Source organism: Panthera leo, chromosome C2 (assembly GCF_018350215.1).
Source record: "Panthera leo isolate Ple1 chromosome C2, P.leo_Ple1_pat1.1, whole genome shotgun sequence".
NCBI lineage: Eukaryota > Metazoa > Chordata > Mammalia > Carnivora > Felidae > Panthera > Panthera leo.
The window spans coordinates 109975780-109997404 of record NC_056687.1 but is presented as its reverse complement, the minus strand read 5'-3'; the positions used below and the strand labels follow the sequence as shown (position 1 = coordinate 109997404).

At 42.4% G+C, this 21625-nt stretch overlaps 1 protein-coding gene across 4 annotated transcripts in view; it reads left to right on the top strand.

Annotated features, from left to right (window-relative positions):
- ARHGEF26 (Rho guanine nucleotide exchange factor 26) overlaps positions 1-20558 on the top strand; it is a 128191-nt gene extending 107633 nt beyond the window's left edge. For all 4 annotated transcript variants that reach the window (XM_042955078.1, XM_042955077.1, XM_042955076.1 and 1 more), the window contains 4 exons: positions 5485-5694; positions 16384-16451; positions 17755-17859; positions 18415-20558. In XM_042955078.1, coding sequence (XP_042811012.1) covers positions 5485-5694; positions 16384-16451; positions 17755-17859; positions 18415-18557 — 526 coding nt within the window. In that variant the 3' untranslated portion in view covers positions 18558-20558. The remainder of the gene's footprint in view (positions 1-5484; positions 5695-16383; positions 16452-17754; positions 17860-18414) is intronic.
- The last annotated feature ends 1067 nt before the right edge of the window (positions 20559-21625 follow it).

The following is a 21625-nucleotide window of genomic DNA, read 5'->3' as shown; positions in this document are numbered from 1 at the left end:
TTCTGTGTGTGTGGTCTCTCTCTCTGCCCCTTCCCTGCTGGTGCTCTGTCTCTCTCTGCCTCAAAAATAGATAAACAATAAAAAAAAAAAAAAAAAAAAGTGCCTGTTGTATGCAGTTGTGAAATATCCTGATTTAAAAGTAATAAATAGAGGCCTAGTATGAAAAATCCCAGCCTTTCTAGAAATTGATGGGGCAGAAAGTTAAAAGTGATCCATAATAATCTTTTTAAGAAAGCCACTATTCACAATAAGGTATGTCATCTTTTAACCCACTTCGTTAGGTTGCATATGGTAGGACCAAACACTATTTGAACTGCTTAACAAAAGAATGCCTTCCTGAGGGAAGAATAATTGAGGTATGTATTTACCACCAGATCCTGTTCTCTACTGATAGCTCTCTATCTGGTGAGAGAAAGGGAAGGGAAGAAAAAGGAAGGGAAGGGAAGAGAAAAAAAAAACAAAAAAAAAAAAAAAAAAAAAAAAAAGGAAAGAATGGAATCTCAGCAGAGGTTACTAGGACTTTAAGTAGATTTCAACAGAGAGATCCGTCACTGTTTACATGGCAGAGCAACGGACTTCTATAGATGTGATTGCTGCACCTGATAGGGGTCCTGCTTGCACAAAGCAGACAGCCTTGATGAGCAGCTGGCAAACTTGGAGCACACATAAGACAATCAAAGGAAGTCTACATATAAACTTCTCCATGCAAGGAAAGGTGGTTTTTCCATTTGCCTTTTTCTGTGCAATTTAACTTCCTAATTACATGATCCAAATTGTTTCAGAGACTATGTAAACCATATGTTTGTTAAATGATAGAGACAAACATGGGGAAGTCTGATTAGCATCAACTTCCCTCAGGAAAGGGGTTTCTTACCCACCCCAGCTTAGCCTCTGTTATACTTATTGGACATGGGTGAGTAAGCAGAGGAGGGAAGTAGGTTTGTAAATAGCTGCATCTGGCTATGGATTCTCCCCTCTTCCTTCTGCTTAGGCACGTATCTTAACACAGATTTTTCCTTTTGTATTAGCATGAGAGAGAGGTGCCGACTGACATTAGGAGAATGAGTTTTATCCAATAGTTAGCAGATTCAGAGGAGAAAGTAGGATTGTTTTGAACCTTTATGAGATTGAGTGTGTGAGTGTGTGTGTGTGTGTGAGAGAGAACACAGATGTGTTAGCAAGAGGGAATGGCTTTTTAGTTTTTGTTTCAGTTGGTTTGAATAACAGAGGGTGAGAATAAATAATTGATTTACTGTTCAATGAAACCAAGGTTTTTAAAATATAAACATATTAAGAGTAGTGAAGAAGTTGTAAACATTGTGTAATGAAGTTTACAGGTCTAGGTGAAGTAATACTGGATGCTTGCTATTGGATCAGTTAACAACAACAAAGAGCAAATGTGTTTCCTGTGTCCTATTTTGGATTCAAGAAATTCAAAGAGTGGGAAAAGTTCCCTGTTCAGGCCTATTCTGTGACACAAATGTGCAGATGTATAGAAATGGATACCTCGAGGTGAAGCCACATAGCTATAAAATAAAGTGGCCACAATTTATCTTCCAAACTGGACATTTGAGAGGATAACAGGCATAAACTAGGTCACATAGTCACCCCAACTCTTCATGGCATTGTAGTTGTCATTGCTCCAGAGAACAATTAAAAAACTCTTAATTTTTCTACTTTTTCTGGCTTTAATTGCCTCCAAAAGACAAAGATTCAGAGCATCATTGCAACACATTAGCGGATACTGACACAAACACTGGGGAAAATAGGAACTCAGAAAATTAAGAGGAAAAGAAAGACTTAACTAGTTAACTCATAAGAGTTTACATGGCTTTCCTGCGACCTCTTGGTCTTGAATAGGTGGAACCACTTTACTGCCGACAACTTTTTGGAACTTGAGTCCTCTTGAATGATGGGCTTATGGCACATACATTTCTTTGCCTTCTATTTCTTTAGAAAGATGAAGAATACCTATACAGTGTCATTGGTTAGGGCACTACCTGAACACCCATATACGCAACATTAGGATGCTTGGATTTCTCTGAGAAAACAGAATTCCTTTTAACTGGAAATGGGTGTCTTTGGCTAACAGGTCATCTTGTTTAACTTGTGAGTTGGACCAAAAGAGTAACTAGAGCTACAGAGAGAGGATGGCAACAAGGAGGCCCTCATTCTTCTTGTTCTTTCTCTTGTTTTTGATGATGTTGAGGCTCTGCTTTTGTTCTTTTGCGGTTTGGTTTTTATCCTGGGTTCTGAGCTGTTAAATTCATGTTTAAGATCTCTAGACAACCTTATAAGCATTCCCTGCTCTGCCAAAAATTGCTTTGTTTCTTGTAAACATGGTCTTTTGAAAATACAACCTTACTTGTTTGTAAAGTGTATTATTCTGCTTTCTCCTTTGATGAAAATCATGTGAACTTTGATAAACGTTATTTTGATATGAGAAATATTTTATATGTGCTGGCTCTGGCTGTGTTGGTCTGCAGGCAGTCTCAGGAAAGCTTTGGAAATGATCCTGCCATGTGAACTTCCAGTTAATACAGATTATTACCGTAGCAACAAGTAGACTTGATCAGAAGGCAGTATTTTGCTTTTATAGATAATAACTGTGTGCTGTCTTTTGAAGAGAAAATACCAAACTAAATTTTAGAAAAGATTTTATAAATTTTCCCAAGGAGAGTTACAAGGGAGTGGTTGACTGGTAGATGTCCGCCACTGAATGAAAGAAATTCTAAGAAATCTTGAGCAAAGCGGCCAATCCTGAAATGCCTAGTGTAGTTGGGCATGAGGAGTTTCATTTTCTCATAGCTCCCCTGAGTTCACACATTTGCATTTATTATTAAATAAGGTGAATATTCGATATTGTTCCTAGAATATATTAGAATATATTGCATAGTCATCCATTTATTTAGCAGTTATTTCTTGAGCTTTCCCATGTTCAGCTGCAAGTGCACAGATGTGGAATAGAGGGAGAGCTGTATCTAACCAGGGTTGGGATTTGCCAAAGAGATGAGCATGTATACATGTGGTGATTCAAACTACATCCCTAGAAATCCAAGCTGGGTAATCTAGTAAGCATAAAGGGTTCAAGGACAGGGGAAAGGTGGTAGAGTCAGTGGGCTAAAGAATCATTGGGGTTGAGGGGCGCCTGGGTGGCTCAGTCGGTTGAGTGTCCAGTTTAGGCTCAGGTCATGATCTCATGGTTCATGAGTTTGAGCCCCGTGTTGGGCTTTGTGCTGACAGCTCAGAGCCTGGAGCCTCCTTCGGTTTCTGTGTCTCCCTCTCTCTCTGCCTCTCCCCCTCTCATGCTTTGAATCTCTCTCTCTAAAAAATAAATACTCGTTAAAAACAATTTAAAAAAAAGAATCATTGGGGTTGAGGATTAGAAGAGGGGAGTAGGAGAGACAGATGGTTGGAGAGGGTGTTTGACATTGGGATTACAGAGACATTGCAGTTGATTTCAATGACAAGGTCTAGGGTATGACGATGGTGGGGTAGCTGAAGGACAGAAGGTAAGATGGTTGGGGAAGGGGAAGTCAAGGAACTGACAAGCCGGTGTAATGGAAGTCTCCCCTGTGTGGAAATTCAAGAAAATAGTGTTGTAGGGGGACCATGAGCCAGCAACTAAACTCATAAGGGTAGGTAACTCAACTGGGAGTCTTTCCTTGACTTTGATTATGAGATAGAGCCGGACAGCATGAGCTTCAAAGCTAAGGACTTTTTGGGAGGAAGAAGTGATCACTGTCTAGCAGCAGCATGAGAAACCAGCTGATAGAAAGCCTTATGGGGAGGCCATGTTTTCTAGGGAGAGCCAAGCTTCTGTTAAGGCAAGAAGGTAAAGGGAGGGTTCAAGGCAGAGCTGAGGATTTATAAGATTTTGCTGGATTCCCTATATGAGGTCCATTTCTGGAGGACACAGAAGGGGTTCAGGAACAAGCTGAGGAGCTCAGGGAGATAGAGCCAGATTAGGTGTGTTCACAGTGCTTTGGGGATGAGATTCCAGGGGAATGGAGAATACTGGGATCATGGGCATAAGCAGGGATAGAGAAATCAGTCCTGGTGGTTTCTGAAGCAGGTGGTGAGGCTGTGTGTGTTAGAAGGATGGCTTAGGCAGATCTCCAAGGCTCTTCTTCCCTCCTGTGCCAGGTGGTTTGGAGGCTGGGACTGAGCTGTTGTTATCCAGAGCATGGGTAGGTTTGGGGCTCCCTCTTTATTCTGCGGACAGAGGGAAGACTAGGGAAGTGTGCCTGTTCGAGCATTACCACTATGCATGTGTGTCTCACTTGTAATACATTATCAAGTTCCAGGATAATGTAAAATGAAAGCTAGAGTTTAGCATTATTTGTTTTGTTTTTAAATATTTATTTTTTGGAGTGCACAAGTCACGGAGGGGCAGAGAGAGGGGGACAGAGGATCTGAAGCGGGCTCTGCACTGACAGGCCAACAGTAGAAAGCCTGAAATGGGCTCGAACTCAGAAACTGCAAGATCATGACCTGAGCCCATGTCCAACACTCAACTCACTGAGCCACCCAGGTGCCCCTAGCATTATTTAAAAAAAAAAACTTTTTTTTAATGTTTGTTTATTTTTTTGAAAGAGCACAAGCTGGGTAGGCGCAGATAGAGAGGGAGACACAGAATCCGAAGCAGGCTCCAGGCTCTGAGCTGTCAGCACAGAGCCCGATGCAGGGCTAAAACTCACATACCACAAGATCACGACCTGAGCTGAAGTTGGATGCTTAACCGACCGAACTACCCAGGTGCCCCTTCCCCAGCATTATTTTTAATATTGCTTTCAAACCTGAGATACAATTTATACATTGCAGAAAAATAGTAATTAACAGGCTTAATTCGGGAGGATTATATTGATTCATAATCAGTATATATAATTCAGATTCTAGTTCATTTAAAAAAATTTTTTAACGTTTATTTATTATTGAGAGACAGACACAGAGCATGAGCAGGGGAGGGCTAGAGAGAGGGGGAGACACAGAATCTGAAGCAGGCTCCAGGCTCTGAGCTGTCAGCACAGAGCCTGACGTGGGGCTCGAACTCACAAACTGAGATCATGACCTGAGCCAAAGTCGGTTGCCTAACCAACTGAGCCACCCAAGCGCCCCTCTAGTTCATATTTTAAAATAAATCATTTTCAGGATGCCTGGGTGGCTCAGTCGGTTAAGCGTCTGACTTCGGCTCACATCATAATCTCATGGTTCATGAGTTCAAGCGCCGCATCGGGCTCTGTGCTGAGAGCTCAGAGCCTGGAGCCTGCTTCAGATTCTGTGTTTCCCTCTCTCTCTGCCCCTCCCTCACATGTGCTCTGTCTCTGTCTCAAAAATAATCATTAAAAAAGTTTTAAATAAATCATTCTCCTCCTATCCTTCCTTCCTCCCCATCACCTTCTCCCTGAATGTGACTTGAAAATGGACAGTGTCACAGTCTTACCCATTGAATTGTTGACATGTTCTTTTCCCTTTTCCTTCTAGTGAAGAAAGTTACAACGTCAATGATTATTCCTTAAGAGATCAGCTATTGGTGGAATCTTGTGACAACGAAGAGCTTAATTCTTCTCCAGGGAAGAACAGTTCTACAATGCTTTATTCAAGACAGAGCTCTGCCAGCCACCTCTTTACTCTGACAGTCCTGAGTAACCATGCGAGTGAGAAAGTGGAAATGCTGCTAGGGGCTGAGACACAGTAAGTATGGACAGGGATGGTTTCAGAATTATCTGGTGTCATTCTTCCCTAATTAATTACCCTTGGTCTGAGACTCTCTAAAAAACTGGTGAACAGTAGCTACTATGTATTTTTTTGCTGAGTACCTATTATGCCCCACACACTGGGTCTAGGTGCTTCATGGAGAATCTCATCTTTTCCTTGTGATCCTCTCAACATCTCGAGAGATGGGTGTTATTATTTTCATCTTCATGAATCCTGATGGATGCATTGTGCTTTAGGTGGTGTGCTTTTATATTTAGAAAGTGGTGTAAAAATCACTTTATTTTAATCATTGATAAAGATATGACCCATGAGCCATGGGTAGTTGACACCTGGTAGTTTCCATGTAGGCTGTAAGTTGTCCCAGATAAAGGAGTTAAGGCCATTTTGCAGTCACCCACCTTCAGCTAGACAGCAAAAGGCCTGATGATTTCTATCAAAAGAGATACTCGGTTTGGGGAAACATGAATGAATCCACTTTCCTATCAGAGTTGATGCCGAGGCTAAATAGAGAGTCCCGCTGTGTGTGTCTGCTGGCGTACTAGTGGTCATGGTGCAGTCTGTCCTCACACTGGATGGATGAAGGCAAGCGAGCTTAATTTTCAAGTCTACCCCCGTGGTTTGGTCCATTTAGAGACAGTTGACCGGTTTATTTGTTTGGAAGCTGGAGACCTCCTCTTGAAACAGTCATCACAGGCCGGTATTATGTTGGGTGGAACAGTAGAGGAAAGGGGAAGTTCTCTCACTCTTTATCCTCAGGGATCATCCTACGCATACCTCCCACCCAAATCTGCCAAGGTTCCCAGGTGGTGTAATTAAAATGGATCAGCAGCTGGTGAATAACAACCCCGAGACTGTAGCAAAATCTTAATGAAAGTAAACCCAGAGAGGTGTCCCTACCTCTTGAGAGTATTTTAACAGTGTTTCTGGGTCATTAAAGAGAGACATCAGAAAAAGGTTACAATTATAAAGCATCCATATAAAACGTTTTCAATGATCATTTCATATCTTTTTGGCACTAGAAGTAACTTTTCAAAGGCTAAAGAAAACCAAGAGGGATAGGTTGATGTAAACTCCATTTGAGATTTGAAAATTTGCCAAAATAGAGTATTCCAAATGAACTTGAGAGTTAGCAGAGGGAGTAAGAAAAGGAGCTTCATCCTATGTTTGTTTATGAAACAAAGAAATGCCTTTTCTTAAGGTCCCGGAGCTCTTCCATGAAATTGCCGAAGGAGCCTGCAGCATTCCAGGCATGTTCCTGTATTTGCTCCTCTGGGTGGGTGCTACTGCTGGTCTGTGCAGATGACCAGCATGAGACACACGTAAGACCAGGGCTCAGGAAGGCATTTCTTCAACTCTGGAAGTGATTAAACCTCTTGTCCAGTGAAGACAGACCCAGCCTTCCTCTGGGGAAGCCTCTCTTTAAAAGAGAATTTAGTATGTCTAAGCTTTGGATCTTATATGATTTTAAGGGTGAAAAGTCTTTAAAGGCTTTGGAGATGAGTGCTTATCCAGAGATTTTAGAGAATTCTCAAACAGATTTTCAGTTGTCAGTTTTAGTTAGTAATGGTGAAAGTGTTGCTGGTTTTGCTTTGTGTTTTCCTTTCCTCTGTGTTTATAAGGATTGTTTGTTCTCTTTCTTTTTCTTTTTTCGGATTGTTTGTTCTATATTCAGGTCTTGCCAACGTATCAGCAGAGCTTTTCCTGACTGTCTCTTTCATAATTTATGTAACCTCCACCACTTGTTTCTGAGATTATTCCAGCAAAGTAGGAAGTAAACCGACACGTCCAGTTCTTTTTATACCAAGGCTAGATCCTTTTCTGGGACATTCTGTAGCATTTGTTTACCTTCTTGCCTTTTGATGTTGCCATGGACTGAATGGTATATTCATTTCCTCAATCAGAAATGTTCTCCAGAATATTGAGTTTTGTCACCCATAAATGATATGAGCCATGGGTCTGACTCCTATGTGTAGAACATTCCAGAGAGGCAGAGGTCTCCTTGGGTACAGGAGTGACTCCCTCACTCTCCTCCCCTCCACCACCAACTTAGGTATCAGTTGAAAAGTAAATAAACAAACATCTTTAAGCATACAAGGCATAAAATAGCATTTGTATTGAAAGAAAATGTTACAGCCAGGACGTACTTTCCTTAAAAAAAAAACCAAAAAACCCCAGAAAACAATTCACTGTTTAAAAGTCTAGCAAATTATTATATGCCATGTTGGAAAAAGTGCAGGTCAGCCCTGGGCCGAAATGGTTTTGAGCAATCAGTTTTGGTCTACGTAGAATATTTTCTTTGCTTCTAAGATTTGCAAAATTTATAGGTGACTATATGTTTTTGAAGTTTCTTCTCTTGTATGTTATGTGTGATTAAGGTGGCCTATTAGCAAACTGGTTGAGAAAACCAGGTTTTCACCACCGTTTTGGCCTTTTAATATCTGTAGTACTTTATACTAGTTACTAATATCCTTTGTCTACTTATTCTTTGGTTTGAAAAAGGAGGTGGTTCATACCTAAACATTTACCTTCTTTGAAAAACTGTTGTCAACAGAGATCATGTGGGGATATACAGAATGTAAAATCAGCAGGAGGGGTGCAGCTGTTTGACACAACAGTTCAGTCATTATAACGGTGAAATTGTAGAACAGATCAATAACTTTGATTACATAAAGAATGTAGAAAAGCTTCCCAAAAGGAAATGGGGTAAACATTGAGCATCTGGGATGTGCCAAATGGAGCCAGCCATAGAACATGAGGAAGGGTCCCATAGGGGTTTCTAGAGAAGGATAAAACTGAGCTGAAGTAAAGTGACCATACATCTTGGTTTCTTCAGGATCAGTATAATGTCTGTTCTGGCACAACTAACAATAGCACCCGCTTTGACTCTCAAAGGTGTCTTGTTTAGACAGTAAAATATGTGGTGGCCCTAATTACTGGTTGGTACTCCACCTCCCTCATTTTTTCTCCCATATGTAAAATGAGACAAAGGTGATATGATTTGCCTGAGGTCATACAGGAAGTGAGTTGTTGCCAAAGCTGGGACTAGACCCTGACCCTCCTGAATCTAGTGTTCTTTCTGGTAACAAATTTGAATCTTCCTACTGAGATGCCACCAGTCAGACTGGTCCACCCCTACCTTGCCATTTGGCCATTTTTCCCTGGAAGGGAAACTCCAGGAAGCCACTTGCTATTTCAATTTTTTTTTTTTAATGTTTATTTATTTTTGAGACACAGAAAGACAGAGCATGAACGGAGGAAGGTCAGAGATAGAGGGAGACACAGAATCTGAAGCAGGCTCCAGGGTCCGAGCTGTCAGCACAGAGCCCGACGCGGGGCTTGAACTCACGAGCCATGAGATCATGACCTGAGCCGAAGTCAGATGCTTAACCGACTGAGCCACCAGGCGCCCCGCCACTTGCTATTAAATGTGAGAAATTATTAAAACGTGAATTGTATTCTTAGGTCCATAGACTAAAAAGGAAAAACATTTGCGAAAACTCAGATGGTAAATTTAGGGCATCATATTGTTTCAATTCTATAATAAAAAACAGAATAGATGGTGCAGGAAGACTTCTCTGAGGTGACATTTGAACTGAACCCTGAGTGACAAGGGGAAGTCAGCCTGTGGGAAAATGCAGGGCCAGAATGTTCTAGGCAAAGGAAACAACAAATGCAAAACTTCTAGAGAAACGAGTTTGATGTTGTCAAACATGGCTTGAACATCGTGAAAATGGCTAGGTCAGAATAAACCAAGGAGAGAGTGGGTGGTCAAGAGGCCAACAGAGGCCAGATCATTTCAGAGCAGAGCTATTCCAGTATGGCCCGTGGGCCATCAGTCCTCAAACCATAACCTCCTGTGCATGAGGGAAGGAATTAAGAACTTAGAGCATTTCGACATTTCTCCATCATCAAAGCATGTGATTATTTTACCAGTTAATTCATTTTTGTTGTATTTCTAAGAACACTTGGTTCACAGTGGATGGGATAGGAGGTTGAGGTGGGGGGTGAGGACTGGTTCTTCACCACACGTATTTTGAGAAGCGTGTAGAGCCTTTTAAGTCATGGCAGGAAGTTCTCCGGAAGATTGGAATGGGGGCAGAAGAGAGCAAATAGGGTCCTGTTGCAGTAAAGGGGAGTCCTGGCAGTGGCTTGGGCTGTGGTCTGAGAGGGGAGATAGAAACACGATTATTTCGGAGGCAGAGAATAGGATGAATTTACGGATTGGATGAGTTGGGGTGGCTGTGAGAGACAAATTGATGATGTTTTGGATTTTAGGTTTGAGCAGCTAGTACCATGTTAAGTTGTTCCTTAAGGGTCTTCAATATGACTTCTTCCTCTGCGTCCCTGTTAAGGCTGTTCCATCGAAAGATGAGTAGTGGCTTCCTAGTTGCCCCATTCAACAGTCTTCCTTTCTTTACCTCCAGTGTCATTTCATTTTGTTGACTGTTCAGCTCATTCACCCTGACTCCCTTTTTGAGATTTTTTCTTCACTTGTTATCTGTACTCTCTTAGCTTTCTTTCCATTTCTAACCATCCTTATTCGCTCTCCCATCAGAAATGCAGCCTACCTGAGCCAGTCAGCTACCCACTGCTTTCCCTAAACACACATTTCTGTAAGTGGTAAAGTGGTACCATTGGCACCATTTCGAGTTGATCCAATCTGGAGACTGGTGTCATTTGTGATTCTTCCAGGTCTGAACAAATCTGTTATCTGCCAGTTCTTCCTGTGCAAAAGTCCATTGCATCTTTCCACATTCCCGAGGACAACCTGTGTATCGCTTCTCTTTTGAGACACCCTGTAGTGTCCTAATGATTCTCCTTCTCTCCAGTTTTGCGTGGTTTTATTACTAATCCCTACACTGAACTCCAGCTTTGTCTTTTGTCTCTTTTGTCCGTGGCCAGTTCCCAATACATATTTTTGGGACTGACCCATAATTTAGTTAGCTTTTCTAGAAGGCAAGGTAGAATAAATAGTAACCATGTGTAGGGAAGTATCGCTTCCCTGTCAGTCTTTGTTCACTGTCCTTTTTGTGCTGCTGAGGCAAGTGTTCTCTACGTTCCGCTTGTTTTTCAAAGATTGCTATAAAGGATGTGGTTAAAATTTTCTTAGGATGTACATCTAACCCATGTAGATGGTGTTATCTCTGTCTGCCGTTCAAAATCTTAAGTCACATTGTTAATGAGACAGTAGTCTGTGAAAAGTACAAAAGCTTATCTTTTATAAAAGGACAAAGGACGAATATTTTACCGCTGTCATTCTTCTCCCTCTGGGCCTTTCTAGAGGAATGTGGGAGCCGGAGAGCCCCCATTGTCTGCCTTCATTAAGAGGAAGCACACACAGCTGCAGCTGGCACAGACCAGAGGCTGCAGCAAGTGGCGTCCTTGGCTTCCTGGGTTTACAGTGGAATGTGAATGGCATTTGGGCTCCGTGTATGCAGCCGTGAGACATCAGGACATGCTCAGTGACAAACGCACATTTTCTTTACCCATTGTGTTGAGCTGTAGGATATAATCACCTTAAACCATAATCAAAGATCCTTCTCAAAATTTCTCCCTCACTGAAAGAAGTAGAAGCCTTGTGAATGTGGCTGGTCCTGTCAGCCATCCAGGCGACCAATTCCTGGGCCTCCTCATAAAGGCGCATTGTTTGCCAGGGAGTCTGCGGCCTTCCTGCTTCTGTTAATGATTTAATTAACAACAGGAAGTAAGTGGAATAAAATTGTACATAGTATGTCTGACATGCTCTTGTACTTCATCCTCTAAAAAAAAAATAATCCACAATAGATGGTAATTTATGTGCAAAAATGTATTTATCATAGGTTGTAGTATTTTTCCCCTCGTTGAATCTGGAATCCACATCCAGGAATGATCTCTTACACTGCATAGTGCCCCTCAAAGCACTTGATCTTTTGTGATCGTCATCACCAGCCCCACTTCAACAGGAGCACAGGTGATGACATGGGTCTCATATCATCGAGGAAACATAATTCAAGAAATAATTGGCTTAATTATATGTCACAAAATCTGAATTTTAGAACCCTCTTAGTGGGCTAAGGGAATTGCTTTGCTTTGGTTAGATTTTTGAATTAGGTAAGTTGTGAACATGTGTCCAGCTTTGTAAGATTTTGATGCACAGCATTCATCATGACATTTTTTTACCCTGTGGGTTTTCTTTCATGGATCAGAACTCATCTGGTTGAACTGAGTGTGTGAGGGAACGAACAAAAACAACCATCCTCACAAACCTGCTCTTTACAAAGGCTTGAAGGACTTTCCCCCAAAGGCCGTGGGTGTAGGAGTTTCAAAAGGAACCCCAGGTAAATTTGTAGGCTGTGACAAGAAACACAAAAGGTATCTGGCCAGCTGCCACTGTAAGAGGGACACAGAGAAGGTTCAACAGCCCCTGTCTGTTCTGCAGCCCTGCCTCTTTGTTTCAAAGCCTACTCTCCCATTTTTCTCAGTACGTATCTGTCTTTTCTAGCAGATGCCTGGCATTCAATGAGAAATCCAGCTTTGTAACTTAGACCTTTATGCAATTAAGTTTAAGCCTACTGTGCTTAATTGTATGAGAGGCAGGCCATGATGCTACCACATCTGACTCCTGAGTAGGGAACTGCAGGTGCTTAATTTTATGCTGTGCATGAAGAACACGGGTCTTAGGAAAGGACTCTACTTGCAGATATTTATGTGGAACGTCTCTTCTCAGTCTTCTTTCTCTCCCTGGGTGCCATGTGTTTTAAGCAGAATGTTCTGCCACAGCCCACTGCATACTGTGCTGGATTTTGTGTTTGTTTGCTTCCCTCTCTGCTCCTTCACACTGAAGGCTGTGGAGAGCAAGAGACCCTGTTTTACTCACTTTGCAACCCCATCCTAGCACAGGGCTCATGCAAAGGCAGGAGGCGCTCAGTGGATGTTGGTCTAAGGGAGCAGCGTTCGGGTGTCTTGGACGTTGATGTGCCCAGGTCCACATGAGTGGCGTTACTTATTCTCTCACTTTATTTGGGCAAAGGGAAAAGTCTGCGAACGGGGTGTGGGGTGGACTGTGGATTCATGTTGATTGTTTCATATTGTCCCTGGAGAAGATAGCTGTCTGCAAGTGAGCCCTGGGCTTGATATCTCAGTTTAATAATGGGTAGGTCTGTGCCCTGGCTTTTCTTGTTCTCAGAATTCCCTCTTACATTGAGGGAGTCTCCTCCCTGCTTTAGGGAGGCAGTGCTTTCTGCTTCATAGTGGGAAGCAGCTCCTTGGCAGGGCTCTGGGAGGCCCCGGGGAAAGTCGTGCGGTTTTGACGGCATGTAAGAGGGGGTGGGACTGGCTTCATTGAAGCCATGTCAAGAAGCGGCTCCTTTCAGTGAGGGCAACAAGGAGTGTCTTGTTCTGTCCTCTCGAGTCTCTGTGAGAGGCCGCCGTGTCTAAGGGATGCCATTAGCATCCAGGCAGCATGCCACACGAGTGAAAGGTTTCATCTGGATTTCTGGAAACTGTCTGCAGGGTCAGGCCTGTCACTGAAACTGGCCACTCGGTGCCAGAGGCGGGCTGTGCCTGGGAGTCTAACTGAAGGGCCGCAGACAGGAGTCAGGGCCGTGTGAAGACACACGGTAAGGCAAGGAGGAGGCTGACTTGTTTGGGAATGGCACGTGGATCATTTTAGATGTCTCTTGGTGAACAATTTTTCCATCTGTACAGTATTATTTAGTTTTCAGTTACCTTTGTACTTTGGAAATTTCCAGTTGAGCCCGAGTAAAAAATAGATCTTATATCTGACAGAGATGATATCAAGGATTTAAGTGTTGGCTTAAGATTATTTTAAAGAAGGCTGTGCTTTATAAAACCACTTGTTCCTTATAAAACCACCCGGAGGCCCTTTGTGTCCTATACTATTTTTGTTTTGTTTTTTAAAGCAAGCTGTATCATCAGTTTCTACACAAATTGTGCACATTATTACCTGATGCATCAGCTTGATTAGGGCTCAGCCTCATTTTCTTAACTAAGTCTGTCTTTCAGCACATCGCAGTTTCCACCCTTCCTGACTTCCCTCATTACTTTGAGAGCACCTGATAGGGAGCATCACCTTCTAGATCCCAGGCTGCCTTCTTTTCTTTCTTCTTTTTTTTTTTTTTATTTTATTTTTGAGAGAGAGACACAGAAGCCAAAGCAGGCTCCAGGCTCCGAGCTGTCAGCATAGAGCCTGACGTGGGGCTCGAACTCACGAGCTGTCAGATCATGACCTGAGCTGAAGTCGGATGCTCAACTGACTGAGCCACCCAGGCACCCCTACCTGGCTTATTTTCTGACTCCATCACTTAGCTGTGTCACTGTGAGCAAATGCTTATTAACACTCCAGCTTTGTCCTCTGGAGGGTGTGGGGGGAAGAATGGTAATATTTAATTTCAGTATTGTCATAAAGATTAAATTAGATGGTACTCACCAAATACAAAAAAGTAGCACAGCTGGCACATAAGTGCTCTAAGAACTATTTAGAACAAGACCCAATGCCTTACCTCCTGAAGTTTATGGCCAAGAGAAACAGACAAGCCACTAAATGGGGGTCAGTATGTGATGAGTGGTCATGATCATCCGGTTAACAGATCTTTATAGGCCTTGGTTATGTTCTGGAGATACGGCAGTGAACTGAAAGGGCAAGATGCCTGCCTTTGTGAGGCTTCCAGCTGGCTAGCAACGGGATAGGGCTGAGCAGAGGAGTGCGTGGGAGCAGAATTGGCAGACTGGATGGGGATGGAGGTGTGGGCTCCTGCATCAGAGGAGGCCAGCTGGAGGAGGTGAGGCTTGTGTTTGCAAGATTGAGTGGGCATGCTGAAGAATTCCATTATAAAGTACACGACAGGTAAAATGAGTCTCTGGTGGTGGTTCCCTTTGTGGGAGGTTATTGATGGGAAAGGGACACAAGGTGTTGGGTGCACCTACATAAGCACTCACAGATCTGTATACACTTAAGATTAGTGCATTGTTTTATGGATGTTCTTCATTAATGATGAGTATGAGGGGTGGAAACAGAGGTTCTACTTGAGAGTGGGAACGGGCAGGAAAGGGTGTGGAACAGCGTGGCATGCCCCAGGCTCACAAGCAGTCTGTGTGGAAGGATGCTTGAGGGGCGGAGAAGATGGGGCAAGGGTGACAACCATCTTTAGGTACAGGCTGTTACAGGAGAAAAAAATGTATTTCAAGTACGGGCATAAAGGTGCCCCTTCTTAAGACAGTGGAGTGCCTTATAAAAACTGACGACTTGTATCACTTGCCTTGGGACCTCCACACAGCCTTCTTTCTCATCCTTTAAATGGGCTTTTGGAGGATTACATGAAGTAATGGATGTCACATGCTTGTGTCTGCTATGTAGTATGGGTTAGTTACTAAGTGCCTCAAAGATTTTAAAGTGTGTGTGTGAGCCTTATTTACTTAATTGCATTCTTGATACTGGACCTTCGGAGGATAACTGAATTATGGAATAATGCTTATCTGAAACTTCTGATCCTTTAAATAATTGTTTTGTTTCATGTAATGATGGCTTTATATAAAAAGTCCCAGTTTGTTTTTTCCCCTCAACATTTTTTTGGCTGTATTCATTAAGCCATTTTAAGCATTTGTGAACAGTCTAAAAACGTTCAAAGAATTTTTATTTCAATAAGGCTCATGTTTGGCAGTATTAGCTGTATAAAGAACTACACAACTTTAAATAGGTCAGGTTTCTCATCTTTGTGAAATGGTTTGAGTGTGGGGAAAGAAGAGAGTGTAGAGAAACTGATTTACTAGGAGTTTTTTTTTTTTTTTTTTTTAAATTTTTTTTTTTTTTAACATTTATTTATTTTTGAGACAGAGAGAGACAGAGCATGAACGGGGGAGGGGCAGAGAGAGAGGGAGATACAGAACCAGAAGCAGGCTCCAGGCTCTGGGCCATCAGCCCAGAGCCCGACGCGGGGCTCGAACTCACGGACCGTGAGATCGTGACCTGAGCCGAAGTCGGACGCTTAACCGACTGAGCCACCCAGGCGCCCCACTAGGAGTTTTTTTTTAAATGAAATTCACTTTTTTGAAATGTTAAAATATCAGATTGAATATACTAAATATCTTTATGTGATTATGTGATAGTGTAATCAGCTCTTTATTAAATAGTGGTGTCATATGTAAGAGATGAATCACTGGGTTCGACACCTGTAGCCAAAACCACTCTGTATGTTAGCTAACTTGAATTTAAATTTAAAAAAATGTTGAGGGGCAACTGGATGGCTCAGTCGGTTTAGCGTCCGACATCGGCTCAGGTCATGATCTTGTGGTTCCTGAGTTTGAGCCCCCACATCGGGCTCTGTGCTGACAGCTCAGAGTCTGGACCCTGCTTCGGATTCTGTGTCTCTCTCTCTCTACATCTCCTCTGCTCATGCTCTGTGTCTTTCTCTCACAAAAAATAAACATTAAAAAAATTTAAAAATGTTAAACTTAAATTCTGTTTGATCAATGATTAGTCAAATTCATTCAGAATCTTTTAACAGTGTTGACTAATTTTCAGCCTAGATTCCCCAGGTTATCCTTTTTAAATAACTCATACACCACCATAACTCACTGGGGAGTCTCTCCCTGTTTTCTGGGAATGGCTTTGCATTCTGTGTCCAGACATGTTGAATCTCTCAGTTGGATATGCTCTGTGTGTTTTAGGAGCGAGCGAGCCCGCTGGATCACCGCCCTGGGACACAGTAGCGGGAAGCAACCTCTGGACCGAACCTGTAAGTACCTGGAGGGCAGCCTGGTCTGGAATGTGGAGGGGCTGTGCCCCCTGCTGGATGCTGGGTTATTAGTGCTTAATGGCCACAATACCCACGCTGTAAGTTTCCTCCAAGCTTTCCTTCCTGTGGCCCTACGTCAGAACTGTGTGATCCCTGCCTTGGAGGTCAGGGGGTCTGAATTCAAATCCAAGGTGCAGTTCTTTGTTGCATAAACGTGGCCAATTGTTGCACAGCCTTCCTGAGCCTGTGCATCTGCAAGTCAGGGGTATCCCTATATACAATGCAGGGATATTGTCAGGATTAAGTTAAGTAACTTACATTGAAAGCTCTGCTTGTACTATAAACCTCTTCGATTTTCAGCAGTTGTTAGTGGGCAGGAGTTGCACGTTTAAGCCTTCTCCATACTGACAGTCTGAATCGAAGTGGAATGTATTTTTTAATCTTAAAGAAAATTATGTTACCATTCCTTTTGACCTTATTTATTAAAGTGATAACATTAAGAAAATACATTTCCTTCTTCTAGGGAAGTAGAAACTGATGCAGTAAATAAAGGGTGGTGTCATGTGCTTAGTAGCACCTTGACTTTGATTTTATGTTTTTCTGGATGTTTCTAGCTGGAAGGTCAAAACGAAAGAACTAGGGCAGCCACAGTGGTTAGCTTGGAGCACTCAGAGATCATAGCTTTAAGCTTAGAGCCAAAGCTAAAGTGATTGGTTTAAAAGTTGCCTAAAATCAAGTTTTATATTTAAAAAAAATTAAGAACTCATGTCAGTATCAAGTCACTGAAGTTACAATTGTTATGAGCCAGCATGTTGGGAGAACTCGAAATATTGTTTGACTTTCAGTTGGAGCTCCTTTTATTTCTGACCTTATTTGGCAGCTTTCCTGTGCTGGTGAACTAGGGAAAAACACCTGGGTGGGAGCCGGGAGAATGGGGGTACTGCAGATTTTATCACTAGTTGCATGGCCGTGGCACATCACCTAATCTGTCTGGCCTCAGTTTCCCCAATGCACAATGGCTGTTGTCTGCTTTATTATGTGACATGACTAATGGCTCCTTATCAAGGTTATTTTTGAGGGGATGCATGCATCATAAAAGGCTTCTCTTGATCCTGAGCTTCTAAAGTTCTAAAGCTCTTAGCCAAATAAGACTGTTTGAGGAACAGAGTTTCTGCTTGATAGAAACTTAACTTGTTTCTGTCAAGCTGGCCTTGAATTGCACAGAAAGATTGAGTAAATATACTGTATTGATTTGTACCTGTTCTGCTACTGGGAGCTTAGTATGTCCCCTTTACCCCCGCAGCACTGACCCAGGTAGAAATCATTAGATCCTTCACCGCCAAACAGCCAGACGAACTCTCCCTACAGGTGGCGGATGTGGTTCTCATCTATCAACGTATCAGCGATGGTAAGTGGGGGTTCTTAGGGATACTCCTGGTGCAGCATTCAGGGTGCCATAGAACCAAAGAGTCTCATTTCATTATTAATGCTCATATTTCATATCCCTTTGGTTTGTTTGCTCATTTGCTCCTGCCTTTCCTGTAGCTACACCATTGCTTTTGTTTCTGAATAGGAATGCAGTCACATGGTGTATTATTCAAAAGGAACCATGTTTCCCTTCCTTCCTACTCCCCCAGTGACCTCTCATTTTGAGGTTCTTCCTTCCTCACTTAAGGAAAAAAAAAAATCCTTTTCCTGCTGCCCCTACCTATGCACAGCATCCCCTTCTCCAGCCCAGCCCAAGCTCCCAGGCTCTTTTCAACCTTCTCCCTTCAGGGTTCCTGATTGTGTGCCACCTCGGGTATGTCATTCATTCCTCCTTGAGGCCCTTCCCTATGCTGCACTTTCTCCTCACCTTCCATCACGTCATGCACAAGCTGGGGTACATCCTCCTCAGAGCCAGGCAGGGTCCAGATTCATCCAGACACTCATTGCTTCATGAAGACTCTGTTCCTGTTTGCAGGCTGGTATGAGGGGGAACGACTGCGAGACGGAGAGAGAGGCTGGTTTCCTATGGAATGTGCCAAGGAGATAACCTGTCAGGCTACAATTGACAAGAACGTGGAGAGAATGGGACGCTTGCTAGGACTGGAAACCAATGTGTAGCCTCTCGATGGCCTTCCGTTACCGTGAGATTTGCACTACATCACAGCGGGCTGCTTGGTTCTGGGCCGGCTTTGTTGTGAATTTTAACACAGCCTGTTTAATTAAAAGAATGAAAACACTTGCCTTTAAGCTTGCCAGGTGGTTATGCTCTCTCATGAGAACAGCTACCAGTTAGTTCGCAAGGTTCGGTGTGTGCACAGTCATCCACTTGCAAACTTCCTTAGGTCCGCAGATAGCTGAGCAGTCCACTTCAGGGACCAGGCCACCTCTCAGCTCCTCCTAGGTTCACCATTTTCTGGCATTAAAAATGTATATTAGATGCTGTACCCTGGTATTCTCTTTCCTCACTTTGCCAAGGATGTTTCTGTCCCTCTTTTGACATTTCCTTTACATGGTTTTCCCAGTATTAGCAAGAGTTGTTTTTAAAGAATGCCCAGTTTTGTAAATATGTTTTCTGCCTCTTGTATTTTAGATGATTCTAATGCTATGAGGATTTCATAAGGAGCTGGTAGAGCTCAAAAGATGAGCTATTGAGTTTTTCTAAAATTCTTCCCAGAAAAGGGAAATTAACACTTGAATTTTTGCCACCTCTTTTCTCCTTAGGAGAGAAGCTTACTTAGGAGATTTTCTTTTTAGATTCACCTCACCCAATACTGGTATAGCCTGATAAAACTCGAGCTACTCTAATAAGATAGGATTTAGATGGTTCACATAAGTGACAAAATCCTGAATGTAGGACAGGGGTCGTACTTTTTTTAAAGATATTCCCAAATGAGCTGATAAGCTGACATGAGGCTGCTTTGCCTTTAATAATTTTTTGCCTTTTATAATTTAATATTTTTGACTGTTCCTACTCCTGTTCCAAACAGGCAAGTGGCTGAAATACAGTCTCAAGGAAGGTAAAATTTAGGCCTCACCAAGGTATCAAGATGCCAGCCTGGTACCTAATTGAAGCATAACAGTTTGGTCTTAATGGGAATCCGTTTCATATGTCCTAAGGGTCTTGTTTGCTGGATCTGGAGGATCTCTTAACTGTGGGTGTCTACAGAACTTCATTTCTTCCATTGGTGCAAGGAGAGAGAAAAACCATTTTAATAGTACATTTCATAAGGAAGATGGAGAGAGGGGAAAGTAACTTTTACCGGCAGCTATGTTCCTCTCTACTCCATTTTTCTTCCACAAAGGGACAAAAACCTGGCAAAGGGTACATTATTCGAGGACTCAGATCTGTGTGTGACATGTCCCATCTACTGCCTGCCAACCAGGTACCCAGATCATGAGTGAAGTGAGTAAAGCAGAAGCACAGTGTGGTTGCTCAGTATGCTTGGCTCACACGGGGCCTTCTGGTCCTTTGTTTGCTCTCCTTTACTTATGCATACAGTGCTGGATGTAAAAGACATGTCAGGCCCTGAGTTCCTGGAGGTCGGGGCCACTCAGTGAATTGATGGCAAGAGATGTCTCCAGGTTGGTAAACAAGGCATTGGTCTCCTCTTTCATGTCACAGACCCTTTAGAGGAGAGGTTAAAAAGGTTGTAATCTAATTTCATGTGATGTTTGCATTTAGGAAGGAAAGTAAATTCATTGTTTGCAAAGGGGATCATTTCGTATTAGTTTCGCTAATATCCATTTGAAGCTAAAAAGCAACTATAGGAATCCTGTGAATTAATTTATAAGTAGAGATGTTAAACAGTTTTGGAAACGTGCATTTTATAAATCAAAGCCTTATTTAGCAAGCAGTTAATACTGTTATTGGATAAAGTGTTATATAGCAGGTACTTAACATTATTCACAATGTTTGATTTCAACAGTGAATTGTAATTTTTACATGACACAGTACTGTTTTCAAACCTAGTTCCGTTTCTATGAATAGCTTCTTGGAATTGTACAAGGACTTCAGTGACCTGTGGAGAACAAAAATACTCATTTTTGTCTCAGTGAATTGATACTGCTTGTATACTTTTGGTGAAATAAGTGAATTTATAAAGATTTTGTATATACTTGTTCTTTAGTACTTGTGTGATTTAATTCACTATAGAATGCAGTAAGTATATAATTTGCTGAATTTTGGGTCAAATCAGAGGTCTATTCAGAAGGGATCTATAGCTAACGTTCGAGGCCACTGATCTTTCCTTGTTGGGTACATGGTGGCATCAGCTGCCCCAGAAGGCTGGGGCATAAAGAGCTGGGGGCCATGATTTCTTCTCAGTTTCCACAAAACTACACAACTGAACAGCCTATCGTAAGTAGTCTGTGGTTCCCGTTACATCTTACTCATTTTGGCCACCTAGTAGCCAAACCTTTGTGCTTGTGAAATTTCACCACTTTGTGAATCTTGGTGGAAGGCGAAGACTGACTCCTGTATTTTCTTTTACTGCATGACAGATTACGACAAACTTTATGCCTTAAGCCACACCCATTTATTATCTCACGGTTGTGTAGTAAGGCGGCCAATATGGCAACATGGCATGGTAGGTTCTCTGCTTAGTCTCAGTCTCACTAGGCTGACATCAAAGTGTTGGCTGGCTGCTTTCTCAGCCAGAGCTTGGTATCTTTCATGCTCATACCTGTGGTTGGCAGAATTCGGTTCCTTGTAGTTGTAGGACCAAGAACCCTGCTTTTTTGCTGGCTGCCAGGGGTGGGGGTTGCTCACAGCTTCTTGGACCTGTTCCTTCATCTTCAAGGCAGCCGTGGCATGTTTAATCTTTTTCACATTTGCAATCTGACTCCATCTTACGCTACCAGCTGGAGAAAACTCTGCTTTTAAGGAACTCACATAATTATTAGACCTACAACAGGATAATCACTCTTAGGATTAACTCAGAATAAACTGATTTGGGACCTTAATTAGATCCACAAAATTCCTTTACCATGCAACATCACATAACCACAGATGCAACACGTGGGGGGAGGGGGCAGGGATAACGTGGGTCATCTTAAAATTCTGCCTACACCACCACTTGTAAATCGTAAAATGCTAACTCGTTCTCCTGTATCATGTATCTAGTCATAATACAGCCATGTGATAGGAAACACCAATCAAAGGCATCTTTGTTGGATTTTTCCTCAAG